This window comes from Balaenoptera borealis (assembly GCF_965194805.1).
Source record: "Balaenoptera borealis genome assembly, chromosome: 8".
Lineage (NCBI taxonomy): Eukaryota > Metazoa > Chordata > Mammalia > Artiodactyla > Balaenopteridae > Balaenoptera > Balaenoptera borealis.
Window position 1 is genome coordinate 35,367,082 of NC_138865.1, and position 17,618 is coordinate 35,384,699.

Genomic DNA, 17,618 nt, shown 5'->3' on the forward strand with positions numbered 1-17,618 from the left:
TTTAATACTGGTCTATCATATACAGCATTCTCACAAAAATTACTTAATATTTACTCAGATTGAATATAAATTATTTCGAATATTGTTAAAAATAAAACCATTCAAACAAATAAAGGAAAACTAAATACAACAAAAACTGTAACATTTGATTTTTCTAATTTTGCACAGAAACCTGATTTATATTTATATAACTTAGAATTCCTATTTAATATTTATAACAATCACAGAAAATAACCACTTAACACTATTATATGCTAGAAGTGTAATAAGCACTGAAATACAGAAATTATTCTATATCAAAGACCTCACAGTCTAAAGGAGCAGTTAAACAAAAATTAAAATATGACTGGTGCTATGATAAATGAATTTATTACATTTATCTAACTATAGAATATCTCTTATATAATACATTGCATAAAAGCCCAAAGTCAAGGTTTAAATCTCATGTCCACCACTGACTTAGTTGCTGTAGGCTTGGGTAAGTTACTTAACTTCATGTCTCAGATTGTTCCTGTCTTCTGACAGCATCCAGGAAATAGTAACAGGCAAACTTATGAGCTTGTAAGTGTAGTAAAATAAAATCCTAGAGCTTACAAAAATGGTAGCTCTAAATCCAACTTTACAAAGTAATTACATTAAATATAAATGGACTAAACACTCCAAATAAAAGGCAGGGATTATCAAAAAGGATAAAAATGCAAGACCCAACTATATGCTAACCACAAGACACTCACCTTAAATATAAAGAACAGATAAAAACAAAAAGTTGGAAAATGATAAACATACAGTAAGCATAAGAAATCTGTATTGTCTATATTAATACCAGATGAAACTTCAAGATTATTAGATATGAAAAGGAACATTTTTAAAGATAAAAGGATCAATTTATAAGGAAAAAAATACTAATCATCAATGTGTTTGTACCTAATTACAGAGCTTCAAAATATATGAATTGAAAATTGACAGAACTGAAAGGAGAAATAAACAAATCCATAACTATAATTGAAAATTTCAACATTCCTCTCTCAGAAATTGTAAGCCAATTAGAAAGAAAATCAGTAAAGATAGAGAATACTTGAACAACACCTAACCAAACTGACTTTACTGATATTTATAGAACATCACATCCAACCATGGTAGAAAAAACACTTTTTTCAAGTGCACACAGATCAGAAAAATGCAAATTACACTGCAATGGGTTACCACTATACACGCTAAAAACAAAAAGACTGACGATACCAAATATTGGTGAGAATATGAAACAAATGAACTTTAATAGGTTGCTAGTTGGAGTAGAATAGTACAACCTCTCTGGAAAATGGTTTATCAGTTTCTTCTAAAGTTAAACCTATACTTACCATATAACCCAGAAATCCCACCCCTAGGAATTTACAGAAGAGAAATCAAAATATATGTCAAAAGAAGGCTTATACATAAATATTACTTAAATTTTTACTTACAGTAACCAAAAACTGGAAAACCCAAATATCTATCCTCAAATGAATGGGTAACAAAATGTGATATATTCATAAAATGCAATACAATTCAGCATTAAAAAAGAATGATCACTGATACATTCAATAACATAGCTGAATCTCAAAAACGTGATGATGAGCAAAAGATGCCAGACACAACAGTTCTGGAGGCTCGAATTCCAAGATCAAAAGTGTTGGCAAGTTTGGTTTCTTCTGAGGTCTCTCTCCTTACAGATTGCTGCCCTCTTGCTGTGTCTTCATGTGTCCTTTCCTCTGTGTACATGAGTTCCTGGTATCTCCTTCTCTTCTTCTAAGGACAACCAGTCAGATTGGACTCCCAGATTAAGTCCCACTATAATGGCTTCATTTTAACTTAATTACCTTAAGTTACATTCTGAGGTTCTTGGAGTTGGGACTTGAACACATGAATTTGGAGGGGACACAATTTAGCTCATAACAAGCCTCCTAATTGGTCTTTCTCCATTCAATTCGGCTCTACTCTGCACAGAGCAACTTGGTTACTTATAAAATGTAAATCTAATCATTTTTATCATAATAGTAATCTCCTGAAAACACTTCAGGGACACTCTGCTGCTCTAAGGATAAAGACCAAAATCCTCTACGAGGCTTTCAGTATTCTTTATGATCTGTTCCTTGCTTACCACACTGGTGTTGTCTCCTGGCCACTTCCTTCTTACACTCTAGGCTACAGTAATTACATGCAGAAAACATCAGAACTGCTTTCATTTATTAAAAAGTGCTGTGATCTTTGTTGACTGAAGGCCTCTACATTTTTTTTTTAAGGGATAAATTTATTTATTTATTTTTGGCTGTGTTGGGTCTTTGCTGCTGCACGCAGGCTTTCTCTAGTTGCAGCAAGCAGGGGCTACTCTTGGTTGCGGTGCTCGGGCTTCTCAGTGTGGTGGCTTCTTTGTTGCGGAGCACGGGCTCTAGGCACACTGACTTCAGTAGTTGTGGCATGCAGGCTCAGTAGTTGTGGCTTGCGGGCTCTAGAGCACAGGCTCAGTAGTTGTGGCACACGGGTTTAGCTGCTCCGCAGTATGTGGGATCTTCCCAGACCGGGAATGGAACCCGTGTCCCCTGCATTGGCAGGCAGATTCTTAACCACTGCGCCACCAGGGAAGTCCTCTCTGCAAATGTTGTTTGTTCCCTCTTCCTGGATTATTTTCCTACTCTTTCCTATTCTTACCCATCCTTCAATTCTCACTCAGCTCATAGGTCATCTTCTCTGGGAAGCTCCCTGACTACTCTCCTCACTCTGCAGCAGTCAGGCTCCTCATGTGCTCCTATAACATCCCCTGTTTCATATTATAGCGTTCACATGACTTTATAATTGCTTGTCTCTAGATTCCCCACTAAAATCTTAAGATACAGTTCATTTCTTTTGGGTACTTATAGTCCTGGAATAGTGGTTCTCAATATGTATATGTATTTTTTTAATTAATTAATTAATTAATTAATTAATTAATTATTTTTGGCTGTGTTGGATCTTCGTTTCTGTGTGAGGGCTTTCTCCAGTTGCGGTGAGTGGGGGCCACTCTTCATCGCGGTGTGCGGGCCTCTCACTATCGCGGCCTCTCTTGTTGCGGAGCACTGGCTCCAGACGTGCAGTTTTTTTTTGTTTTTTTTTTTTCAAGAGGGACGTAACTTTATAAAATAAATTCGATATGAAAGAACACAGCATAAACAATGTTAAAATACATGGGAAAACATTCACAACACATTTAACAGAAAAATGATTAATTTCCATGACATAAAAAGTGCTCAGTAATTGTGGCTCACGGGCCCAGCCGCTCCACGGCATGTGGGATCTTCCTGGACCAGGGCTCGAACCCATGTCCCCTGCATTGGCAGGCAGACTCTCAACCACGGCGCCACCAGGGAAGCCCCTGTATATGTATTTTTTGCCACTCTATATTCACAACAGACTCCCATAATTAAAATAATTCATGAAAATCACTGTTTTAGTCCAGAGGTATCATACTCATAAAAGGCTGTACATGAGATTTAGGACAAGTCCTATGCATTAACATGCATTGTTTGGAGAGGTAATAGAGGAAATAAAATAAGGAACTGTAGAAAATCTGACTCAGGTTTTTCTTCTTAGAAAATAAGTTAATTATTATAAACTGTCTATTTCAATAATCCTGAAATCAAGTTAAATCATGCTAAAGAATATTTAGAGCTTTAAAAAAATCACAATATAAAGGGATAAATACAACTGACGTAAACAGAATACTAATGCAATCATTCCCATTATTCCGATTACCTGTTAAGTTCATCCAGACATAAGCGCAGTGTTTCATATGTTGTTAGAGCAATTTCACATTTCCTCTGTTTCACACGAGTCAGTTCATTGTCTTTTTTGTTACCATGTAAAATAGTGACTCTGAAATATCCCCAGGTGTCCAGTTCATCCCTCCAGTTGTAGAGGACAGAAAGAGGAGCAACTATTAAGAACATCTGTAAGAAGAAGAAAAAAAATTTAATGATATAATTTTTTAAATGAAAAAGAACCCCAAAGTTAAATCCAGAATATCAATAGTCCTATTCCTTGATTTTTGACACTGTAGTTAATAAGTATAAACACAACTGAGAAATTGAATATATCTGGACTTAGAAGACCATCAAAAAATACTTTGTTGTTTACTTAGCACCTTATTAGGAAAAAAATAGATACCCAACCTTGTCCAAAGGAGCAGCTATTTTTTATTTTCCCCCCAAAAGGAGTTGAGAGAGATAAGAAAAAAATAATTCTCCAAAACAGAAAAAGAGTATAATCAGGATCCCAATAATAACTTCAAGGGCCATGTGGGTAATAGAAATATGCAAAGCAGGCCAGGTTTTTTTCTTGAAATGTATGGTCTTCCAGAGCTCTCTTTCCTTTTCACTTTCCTAGTCCATTTCCTGTCCCCCTCTCTCAGATACTATCAGTTGATAACCTGGAAAACTCACTGGAAAATTGACGCAATTAGAAGAAAACCTCCTCTTCTCTTATCACTAGATCAATAACCTACTTATATTTACTTCTATATATTCTGCCCTCCCACCTATTACCATGGGTGAACTGTCCATGTTCTCTTCTAAAGACAAACCCTGAACTTATATAGTGCCTCCAATCACTTCCTGTCAACCTGAAGTCAATGATGAAGAAACTGTCCCCAGTTTGCCCAACATGATTACATTTTGCTTTTCAATGGACCACATACAACCTCAAGCAAACAAATTCTAATATATATTTCTCAGCGTTAAAAAACAAACCAAACAAACAAAAAAATTCTTCCTTAAACCTACATCTCTCTCTAGCTATCCCCCATTACTTTACTTTCTTTATAGAAATGATCCTCAGGAGTTATCAATACTTGCTGTCCATACTTACTCTCCTCCTGTTCTCTCTTAACTCATGTAAGTGGGACTTCTGCCCTAACCCATTAAGATTAACAATATTTCTGTTTAATCTTGAAATAAATGTTTTGGGGTTTCACCGACATTTCCTGTACTAATCCCAAATCCTGTTGTCATCAGCCATTTTAATTTTTAATGTTTTTATCTCTTACTGTTACCACTATTCCTAAGCTATTATCTTTAATAGGGTTTTAAGTAAGTTTTTTTTCTGAAGTTTTATACTTGTCCTACTTGATAAAGACGAACCAATTAAACATACATTCAAACAAAAAAATAAAATAACAAACAAAAAAATAATACAATACTACTCTAAATCCTACACTCTCTTCTATGAAACATTTCAGCTGGGCCATTTGTCAGCTGTAAGATGTCAAATCTGTGACTTTGTTTTAGAAACAGGAAAAAGAAAAAGAAGGGAAGATTAACCTACTAAATGTGAGAGTTCCTTTTTTCTACCCCAGCATCAAGCATATATAAGTACTTTTTCGTCATACGTGATTCATCTCAAATAGTTTCATCTTCTGGCTCAGAATTTATCCTATGAATTCCATTTTTCTCCTACTACCTTCAAATAAAAAATTTGGGCTCCAAGTAATAAGCCCAGTTATTGTCTCTGCCCGACCCCCCAACCTTTTTACTTTTTAATATTATAAGATGAAAATGTTATCCAAACTCCAACTGAGCACTTTGAGCAGTTTTCCACTCGAGGGGTTATTCATCAAAGATGCCAATGAATCTACACTTCATTGTACAGCAGAAACTAACACACCATTGTAAAGCAATTATACTCCAATAAAGGTACTAAAATAAATAAATAAATAAAAATCCCAAACCTAAAAAAGAAAAAAAAGGTGCCAATGAACCTGAAGATTCCTAGAATTGGCCCTAAGATTCCAGAAGTTGTTTAAAAATTAAGACATTCCTTATAGACATTATTGGTCTTCAAAGTTGTGAAAGGTAAATCAAATGGATCAATAACTCATTTTAATACTAAAAGAAGTAAGAGAACTGAGTTATGCCATTTAACAGACATTAACCCAAGGACTTCACATAAAAACGCTATAAAGTAAAAATATTTATTATTTCCTTTTTAGAGATGAGAAAACTAAAGTATAGAGATGTTAAATAATATGCCCAAGGTCATAATGTTATTAAGTGGCAAAGTAAGTATTTGAACCCATGTCTGTGTAATTCCAAAGCTCTTAACCAACAATGACATATCATGTTAGCACCTTAAATCAGAAAGCCTATGACCTTGAGACGCATAACTTTCTTATTTGCCACTGTAACCATGGTACTTTGTGCTGTGCTTAGAAAACAAAGGTGTTCAGTTGATAAATGAAATAATGAATAAAAACATGTGTCAGTGGCAAGGTAGGAATAGCACTGTCTATTCAGAGGACAATGACAGACCACCAGAGCCAAAGTAAAAATTTCACATTGGAGGAAGTGCGATATCAAGCTGAAAAATAAAATGTACCTATATTGAGAGAACTTACAGACCATAAAATTGGAATTTTTTCTATTTAACTCAAAGCTCTAAAGCATATTCCCTGTAATTAACTCTACAATCTTAATTCTTTCAAAAATGCCAAATCTAATTAATTTACATCCTAATTGTGCATAATTGATAACTTTTTCTTTGGTATATTATGGCTATTTTATATATGGAAATTTAAGTTGAGAATCCACTCTAGGAGCCTCTGCAAATCCTTTTTAGAAAAGCAGCATAATAGTAATACCAAAACTTGATAAACAGTCTAACAAAGTAGAAAATTATAGACCAATATCACTTAGATCAATGGATAGCAAAACAATAAATACCATCTCTTCTAATTAAACAAAAGTAAATAAAACATGAGTATGGAAATGACAAGTAAAATTATAACTATTTGCAGAAAACATAAGTAAAGCAAATAAATGAACAGTAAATTAACTAACAAGAATATCAAAGAATTAAGAAAGTCAAATTTAAAAATATATGTGGCACCTTAAGTGACTTAGACCAGATTGACTTATAACTTATATACAGATGATTCCAAAAGCAGCAGAATATATTCTTAAATTCACATGCGACATTCTCCAGGACAGACCATACATTAAGCCACAAAAAAGTCAATATATTTATGAAGGTTGAAATCATATCAAGCATCTTTCCTGATGACAGTGGTATAAAACTAGAAATCAATTACAAGACAAAAACTGGAAAATTCACAAATTTGTGGATATTAAACAACATGCTACTGAACAACCAATGAGTCAAAGAAGAAATCAAAGGAGGAATCAAAAAATACCTTAGGACAAATGAAAGCGGAAATATAATGTACCAAAATTTATTGCTGCAGCAAAAGCAGTTCTATGAGGAAAGTTCATAGTGATACATGAGTACCTCAAGAAACAAAAAAATTCTCAAATACACAACCAAACTTACACCTCAAGGAACTAGAAAAACACAAACTAGAAAATGAAGACTAAAGTTAGTTGAAGGAGGAAAATAATAAAGATAAGAGTGGAAATAAACAAAACAGAAACTAAAAAGATGACAGACAAGGTTAATGAAACTAAGAGCTGATTCTCTGACAACACACACAACATTGGCAAACCTTTAGCTAGAAGTAACAGAAAAAAAGATAGAGGGCTCAAATAAAATCAGAAATAAAAGAGGAGAACTTACAGTTGATACCACAGATATAAAAAGGATCATAAGAGACTACTACGAACAATTTTATGTCAACAAATTGGAAAACTAGAAGAAAGGGAAATATATTAGAAACATACAATGTACCAAGACTGATCATGAAGAAATAGAAAATCTGAACAGAACAGTTTCTAGTAAGGAAATTGAATAAGTAACCAAAAACCTCCAAATAAACAAAAGTTCAGGACCAGACAGCTTCACTGGTAATCTATCAAACGTTCAAAGAAGAATTAATACCAATCCTTCTCAAACTTTTTGAAAAAATAGAAGAGCAGGGGATGCTTCCAAACTTATTTTATGAGGCCCAATACCAAAACCAGACAAGGATACCACAAAAAAGGAAAATTATAGGCTATATCCCTGATGTACATAAATACAAAAATCCTCAATGAAATATTAGCAAAATGAATCCAACAATACATCAAAAATGATCACAAATTATGATCAAGTGAGATTTATTCCACAGACGCAAGGATGATTCAACCTATGCAAATCAACTGCATGATACACCACACTAACAAAATGAAGAATAAAAATCATATGATCATCTCAATAGAGCAGAAAAAGCATTTGAGGAAATTCAACATCCATTTATGATAAAAACTCAACAAACTGGGTACAGAGACAACATACCTCAACATAATAAAGGCCATATATGACCAGCACACAGCTAACATCATACTCAATGGTGAGAGTTGAAAACTTTTCCTGTAAGACAACGAACAAGACAAAGATGCCCACTTTCACCACTTTTATTCCCACAGTACTGAAAATCCTAACCAGAGGGGGAAAAAAAATCCAAATTTGAAAGGAAGTAAAACTGTCACTGTTTGCCAAAGACATAGAAATACACAGAAAACCCTAAACATTCCACCAGAAAACTGTTAGAATTAATAAATTGAGTAAAGTTACAGGATACAAAGTCAATACAAAAATCTGTTTCATTTTTACATACTAACAACAAACTATTAGAAACAAAAATTAAGCAAACAATCCCATTTACAATTGTATCAAAAAGGATAAAATAACTAGGAATAAATTTAAACAAAGAAATAAAAAAAACCTGTACACTGAAAACTATGAGACACTGATGAAAAAGATTTTAAATGTCACAAATAAACGGTAAGATAATCCATGCTCATGGAAGAATAAATATTGTCAAGATATCAATAAATGGTGCTGGAAAAACTGGATAACCACATGCAAAAGAATGAAACTGGGTCACTATCTTATACCATACACAAAAATGAACTCAAAATGGATTAAAGACTTGAAATTAAGACCTGAAACCATAAAACTCCTAGAAGAAAACACAGGCGGTAAACTCCTTTACATCTTGACAATGAGTTTTTTGATTTGACACCAAAGGCAAAGGCAACAAAAGCAAAAGCCAAAAAGTAGGACTATATCAAGCTAAAAAGCTTCTGTACAACAAAGGAAACCATCAACAAAATGAAATCTACTAAATGGAGAAAATATTTGCAGACCATGTATATAACAAGGGGTTAATATCCAAAATATATAAACTCAGCAGCAAAAAATCAAACAAGTAGCATCATTTGCAAGATAATAAACTAAAGAAATAGTGTATAGTAAATAAAATACTGGAAAATTTTTTGTTTAATCACCATTGAAATTGCATCTGATGCTGGTACTATGACTGCTAGAAAAATCCTCCCTCTCTGCATTAATACTGATTATGAATTTTACACAGAATCTTTAAAGTTTTATCATACAAGATAGTAGTATTTTTAAAAGAATTTACTTTGATTCATTTTCATAAAGACTGAATTCCAATCTTAATAGCCTAAATCTAAAGAATCATTCCAAGAATATTTGAAATGCATAGTTTGTATCTTTTCCTTTAAGAATTTATTCTTGGCACAAAACATCTATTTCACACATTCTTAGATGATTTATTCACACTTGAAAAGGTTAAAAATATATATAAGATGCATCGTGTATCACACATACATACCTCAAACCCATCACTCCTTAATTGATAACATTTAAATTCATTAAAAAGATTTTTTTCAAGTAGTTCGAACATTAATTTTTCAAGATTCCATTGCAATTTTTGCATTAGCATAATAAATATAAAGAAATTTATTTCTCTTCTAGCTATTTAATAGACTATCTTTTAAAAATGCACAGAGTTTTTAAATGGATCAAAACAAATTTATCTTTTGTAAATTTCATCACACAAAATTATAAGTTTTGTTTGGATTTGCTTCTGGGGAATACTGTAGGACATTACTGGTAATCTCATTAAAAACTTTCTTTATAGAATTCCAGTTCAAATGATTAACTAAACATATGTATTTATTGATGCCAATAAAACAGAAGAACAAATATAAAAATAAATCCATAATAGCAGTAAAATGCCTGGAAGGGCACTACCGGATGATCAGAACACTACAAGAGCAGATGAGAACTGACATACTTGAAGACCTGAGGAATCCATCCTTTACCTATGTAAGAGAAAACTTCCAAAAAAAAAAAAAAAAAAAACCCACAAAGTGAGTTTTCCTAGAAGAAACTTAAATATGACAACAACCAACAAAATAAAACAACAAAAAACTCAATGAAGAACAGGCAGTTGGAAAGACTGGGTAATGGAAACGAATGGAACATTAAATGTAAATAGATTAAATTCTCCAATCAAAAGACATAAAGAGGTTGAATGGATTTAAAAAAAAAGAGACCCCCCCAAAAAATAAATAAATAAATAAATAAAAAATAAAAAATAAAAAAAAAAAAGAGACCCAAACACATATTACCAACGAGATTCACTTCAGCTTTAAAGACACATATAAACTGAAGGTGAGTAGATGGAAAATGATATTCCATGCAAATGGAAACCAAAAGAAAGTGGGGATAGCTATTCTTAGAGACAAACAAGGTCATTAGATCATGATAAAAGGGTCAATTCATCAAGAGGATGTAACAACTGTAAATATTTATACACCCAATATCAGAACACCTAAGTATATAAAGGAAATATTAACAGATGTGAAGAGGAAAAAAATAACAACAATAAAATAATAGGGGACTTCAATACTCCACTTTCAACAATGGGTCACTCAGACAGAAAATCAACAAAGAAACAGTGAACTTAAACTACACATTGGATCAGATGAACCTAGTGACATATACAGAACATTCAACAGCAGCAGAATACATATTCTTCTCAAGCACATATGGAACTCTCCAGGACAGATAAAATGTTAGGAGACAAGACAAGTCTTAATAAACTTAAGAAGACTGAAATCATATCAAATATCTTATCACACAATGATATGATATCAATCAAAGGGGAAAACTAAAAAATCCACAAATATGTCAAGATTAAATAATATGCTCCTCAACAACCAATGGGTCAAAGAAGAAATCAAAAACGAAATAAAAAAATACCTTAAGACAAATGAAAACTGAAATACAACATACTAAAACTTATGGGACACAGCAAAAGCAGTTCTAAGAGTAAAGTATATAGTGATAAATGCCTATATTAAAAAAAATTTTTAACAGCCATATATACAACCCAACTTTATACCTTAAGAATCTAGAAAAAGAACAAATTAAGCCCAAAGTTAGTAGAAGGAAAGAAACAACAAAGATCAGAGATGATAAATGAAATAGAGATTAGAGAGATAATAGAAAAAATTAATAAAATTAAGGGCTGTTTTTTGAAAAGATAAACAAAACTGACACCCTTAACTAGACTAAGAAAAAGAGAGAAGGCTCAAATAAATATAATTAGAAATGAAACAGGAGACATTACAAATAATAACACAGAAATACAAAGGATCATATGAAATTACTCTGCACTATTATACACCACCAAATTAGATAAACTAGAAGAAATGGATAAATTCCTATAAACAGACAACCTACCAAGACTGAAATATGAAGGAATAGAAAATCTGAATGGAACAATTACTAGTAAGGAGATTCAATCATTAACCAAAAACCTCCAAACAAACAAAAATCTAGGACCAGACACCTTCACTGGTAAATTCTACCAAATTAACACCAATTCTTCCCACATTCTTCCAAAAAACACAGAAGACGAAGGGATACTTCCAAACTCATTTACAAGGCCAGCATTACCCTGATACCAAAACCAGACAAGAACACCACAAGAAAGGAAAATTACAGGCTAATATCCCTGACAAACATAAATCCTCAGTGAAATACTAGCAAACTGAATTCAACAATACATTAAAAGGATCATACACCATCATCAAGTGAGATTTATTCCAGGGATGCAAGGATGGTTCAACACATTCAAATCAATCTGAAAGCAAAGCTAAAAACAGTACTTGAACTCTTGAAAACTTAAAACACATTAAGAATTATAATGCTTCTTTAGGATCAAATTTAAATTGACACTAAGAATGGACCTATGCTATTGAAAATAATAGGAAATTTAAAGTAATAAGATTTTTTAATACCTTAAGCCAATACCTCTCAAAATTTTACACTGAAATGCCCGTAATCATAGACAAGAGTAAACTTGGACTTCTCAGCAATCTTATATATAAGAAATATGTAAAAGACACTGTTTAACAATGTGTAGGAAGTGGTTCATCACCATAACATGATAAGGATTTCACGAAATCAGTTAAACTTTATTTCTATCCAGTTTCCTGGATGCTGAGGACAATATAAAAGTCAGACACATACCTATAGTACACCTTTCTTTTTTGCATTTCTTTTTTTTTAGACATCTCTTATTTTTTATAAGAATTATGTATAAGATATTTATAAACACACATTTACAAAGAAGAAAGCTGAAGAATGGATATGAATAGCATTAACAGTCACATGGGCAGAGACAGTGACAGCCTAGACCTTACTTAGCCTTTCTGATTCCAACTTTGATGTTCCTTGTATAGGAAGGATTTGTTTCATATATTCAGGAGGTAATTATTCTGCTAAGCAACTTCATCATTGAAGCACCTTTGTTAGCAATATCTACTACTGTCTGCATTTCATTCTCACATAAATAAAAAACAATACAATGGACTTCAATTAACTTTATATACACATTCATGGAAATTTAACAAATTAATCAAATTAAGTCATGTAAATCTTGCCAGGCAAAAGATTGAAAGCCCCACCCCACCCCCAAAATTCAAACTGAAATTACATTTTGCTATTTTCAGAGTCAATCATATCTAACTTGAGGACAAAACTGATAATCCTTCAGAAATTAGGTCTATGAAAGAAATGTTTAAATAACATCTTTAAATCCTTATGTTTTAAATTTATACTATAATGTATAATGTTTAAAAGTTTCCAGACACTTTTGCAATACCAGCTTCATGAACTGTACATTTCTAGATATCTTACCTTTTTTGCTGTAGAAGAAAGGGGTTCCTTTTTCATACTTCTTAGTAAAAACTCTGGCATGTTATTTTCAATATCTTCACGAGTTCCCTTTTTACCCAAAACTGCAGCCAAAAATGAAATAACCTAGGAGAAAAAGTCCAATTTTTTCAATCACTGTGTATCGTGATGGACAAAATTTTACTGTTTACCTGAATACTCAGTAAGTGACAATTTGAGTAAGTACAAATAGATTTGCTGGGAGGAAACACAATATGAACCACTAGTATTTGTTTTCTTTATTTGTATTAACAAACAAATCTATAATATAAAAGTTACCCTTGAATGCAGTAAAAAAAATTAAAATAAAAATTCTCACATTGCCATCTCTTTCATGATAAGTTCTACTTACTCAGTGAATTCTTTCTTGATCTCATCAGTTGAGATATCATATTCTCTATCACAATAAACTGTGTACATTCCTTTTTCCTTGTAGAAAATAAACTCATTAAGGGGGTAATACTTGGCTCATAAATTTGTACATTTTTCTGTATCCAATACATATAGGTGGAATGATAGAATGTTATTTTAAGATAAACTAAGGCAATTCATCATTATACACACCATTCTGAATAATAGCTATTCTCCAAATATCAAGTGAGAAAGACAAAAAGACATAGGAAAAAAGGAAATGTAACTTCATATAATGAAGAGCAAGAGATATTTAAACTAGACCTTGGTTCAAATTTCAACCTAAGTTGCTTGGCAGATATGTGAACTTGGGCAACTAAGTTAATCTCTTTGAATAACTAAAATTATATGAAAACACCAAATATAATACTGGAAGAGTTGTTTTAAATATTAAGGGGAAAATATATGAGGTATACATATATATGGGGGAAAATAACTGATCATTACTTTAGAAAAATAAGTTATACAAATATTAAAACCTAAAGAAAAAATAAGAGAGAATTAGAAAAACTATCAAAAAATAGTGTTTTCAACATGGTGTGGATACCTACAATGTGAATCTCAAATGATAGAAGAAAAAGAATGGTGCAGAAGTATTTGAAGAGATAAGGGCTGAAAGCTTTCAAAAACTGATTTCAAAAATCAAGCCATACACAGTGGTTAAGAATCCGTCTGCCAATGCAGGGAACAAGGGTTCAACCCCTGGTCCGGGAAGATCCCACATGCCGCGGAGCTACTGAGCCCATGCACCACAACTACTGAGTCTGTGCTCTAGAGCCTGTGCTCCACAACAAGAGAAGCCACTGCAATGAGAAGTCCGCATACTGCAATGAAGAATAGCCCTTGCTCACCGCAGCTAGAGAAAGCCCGTGTACAGCAAAGAAGACCCAACACAGCCAAAAATAGATTAAATAAATAATTTTTTAAAAAGCCATATATTCCATATCGACTAAGAACATGAAGCCAAAAAAAAAAAAAAATCCACAAGTAGTTCCTGCAGAGAAAAAACTGCTCAAAATTTGGGACAGAAATATATTAAAAGTGGTCAGAGGAAAAAACAACAGATTATCTATCTATTAAGTAAGCAACAATTAGACAAATAGCTGATCTTGCAGCAAAAACAGTGGAGACACTATACAACGGAGTGATATTTTTATTTAGGTCTTTAATCCATTTTGACTTTATTTTTTGTATATGGTGTTAGAGAATCTTCTAATTTCATTCTTTACATGTAGCTGTCCAGTTTTCTCAGCGCCACTAATTAAAGAGACTGCTTTTTCTCCACTGTATATTCTTGCCTCCTTTGTCATAGATTAATTGACCACAGGTGCATGGGTTTATTTCTGGATTTTCTATCCTGTTCCACTGATCTATGTCTGTTTTTGTGCCAGTATCATATGCCTTTGATTACTGAAGCTTTATAGAACAGTCTGAAGTCAGGGAGCCTGATTCCTCCAGCTCTGTTTTTTCTTTCTCAAGATTACTTTGGCTATCTGAGGTCTTTTGTGTTTCCATACAAATTTAAAATTTTTTTGCTCTACTTCTGTGAAAAATGACATTGGTAATTTGATAGGGATTGCATTGAATCTGTCACTGCCTAAATGTAAAAAAACTCCTACAGAAAAACATAGGCAGAACACTCTGACATAAAACGCAGCAGTATCTTTTTTGGATCCGTCTCCTAGAGTAATGGAAATAAAAATAAACAACTGGGAACTAATTAAATTGTAAACCTTTTCCACAGCAAAGGAAACCATAAACAAAACAAAAGACAACCTACATAATGGGAGAAAATATTTGCAAACGATGTGACTGACAAGGGATTAATTTCCAAAATATACAAATAGCTCATACAGCTCAACATCAATAAAACAAACAACTCAACCAAAAAATGGGGAGAAGATCTAAATAGACATTTCTCCGAAGAAGACATAAAGATGGCCAAAAGGCACATAAAAAGAATGCTCAACATCACTAATTATTAGAGAAATGCAAATCAAAACTACAACGAGGTATCACCTCACTCTAGTCAGAATGGCCATCATCAAAAAGTCTATAAATAATAAATGCTGGAGAGGGTGTGGAGAAAAAGGAACCCTCCTACACTGTTGGTGGGAATGTAAGTTGGTACAGACACTATGGAGAACAGTATGGAGGTTCTGTTCACAATATGTGTGCCACTTACACAAACAACATCTACAACAAGAGGTAGAGAAAGACCATGCAAACAAAAACTAAACGAAAGTTGATATAGCTATATTAATATCAGATAATACTGAGGCAAAAAGCATTACTAAATTAAAGAGGCACACTTGATACTGATTAATTCATTTGGAAGTTATACGAAGTGTAAACTACTAAAGAAGAAAACATTTACTGAAACAAAAGTAGCCAAATCGATAAGCACAATGGTAGATTTTGAAATAACTTAGTAAGAACAAAACAAAGAAATCAGTAAAGATACAGAATATTTGAAAAAAATGGTAAGCAAACTTGACCTAATAAACATTTGATAGACCACTGTAAACTACAGCAAAACAGTTTCACTTAAAGTACACATAAAATATTTACCAAAGTTGACATGCAAAGTCATAGAGCAAATCTTAATACATCCAACAGACAAAAATCATACAGAATATGTTCTTTGGTCACAGTGCAAGAAATCAGAAATAACAAAAATATAAACAGAAAATCCCCAAATATTTGGAAAGTAAGGAATATCTTTCAAAGTAGAACTCACAATGGAGATTAGAAAATATTTAAGTTGAATACTAATGAGTAATAATTACATATTAAATTTATGGAATACACTTAAAGACATGCTTTATGGACTTAAATGCATATATATTAGGACAGAAGAGAGCCTGCTAATAAAATATCTAAGAATCTATCTGAAAAATATATAAAAATAACAGAAAACTTAACACACAAAAATAGAATTATAAAACATGAAAAAGCATAAAATAAAAAGATTGACAAAGCCAAATGATCATTCTGTGAAAAGATTTTTAAAAGTGATGACCCCTAGAAAATTGATTTAAAAATAAAAGAGAAACTAAGAGAACAGGCAACACACAAAAAAATATGTATAAGACATAATAAACAATGTTACGCCAATAACTGTGAAATTTTAGGTGAAATGGATGAACAGAACTTAACACTGAAACAAGAAGAAACAGAAATTTTACATATTCAAATAACTATTATCGAAATCTAAATACATAATTACAAACCTTCTACAAAGAAAACTAAGGGTCAAATAGCCACCAATAAAGTCTACCAATGCTTAAGAAAGCTATAATGCCAGTCTTAAACTCCTCCAGATTTTAGAGAAAGGGAGAAATATTCTCAACTCATTTTATGAGTTCAACATAACCTTGATAAGAAAATCTAACAAAAATATGGGACATTTACAGGCCAATTTCTCATACTCACATAGAAGCAAAACTCTTAAAATATTAGCAAATGGAACATAGAAATGTAAAAAAGAAATATATACTAAAACCAAGTTGGGTTGACTCTGGAAATGTAATGTTGGTTTAACCTTCAAAATTTAGATATTAGATATGTATTAACTAGTATCTTAGGTATTACACTTAGCTTTCCTAACTCTTAGTTTCCTTAAAATAAAAATAAATTAAAATAGGACAATCAATTGGGTTGGCCAAAAGGTTTGCTCTGTTTTTTCCATAAGATGGTTCTAGTAGCACTTAGTTGTCTTCTAACTTCATTCAAAACAATTTTGTTAGATTGTATGTGACAGCTGTGATATCAGTGTGTATTTTAAAAAAAAAACATCAAAATTGGTGAATTTTTGTGTAGCCATTTTAATATTGAAGATGGAAGAAAAAAAGCAACATTTTCGGCATATTATGCTTTATTATTTCAAGAAAGGTAAAAACGCAACCGAAATGCAAAAAAAGATTTGTGCAATGTATGCAGAAGGTGCTGTGACTGATTGAACATGTCCAAAGTGGCTTGTGAAGTTTCGTCCTGGAGATTTCACCATGGTTGGGTAGAGCAGTTGAAGTTAATAGCGAGACATTAATTGAGAACAATCAACGTTTTACACCATGCAGAAGATAGCCAACATAATCAAAATATCCAAGTCAAGCACTGAAAATCATTTGCACCAGCTGGGTTATGTTTAATCCCTTTGATGTTTGGGTTCCACATTAAGTGAAAAAACCTTCTTACATTTCTGCATGCAATTC

General features: G+C 32.4%; 1 protein-coding gene across 9 annotated transcripts in view; it reads right to left on the reverse strand.

Moving 5' to 3' along the window:
* The window catches only part of ERCC6L2 (ERCC excision repair 6 like 2), a gene marked incomplete at its 3' end in the record, with an annotated part of 192,154 nt that overhangs the window by 139,050 nt on the left and 35,486 nt on the right, over window positions 1-17,618 (reverse strand). For all 9 annotated transcript variants that reach the window (XM_082401105.1, XM_082401106.1, XM_082401108.1 and 6 more), the window contains 2 exons: window positions 12,958-13,080; window positions 3,766-3,959 (listed from right to left, as the gene is read on the reverse strand). In XM_082401105.1, coding sequence (XP_082257231.1) covers window positions 3,766-3,959; window positions 12,958-13,080 — 317 coding nt within the window. The remainder of the gene's footprint in view (window positions 1-3,765; window positions 3,960-12,957; window positions 13,081-17,618) is intronic.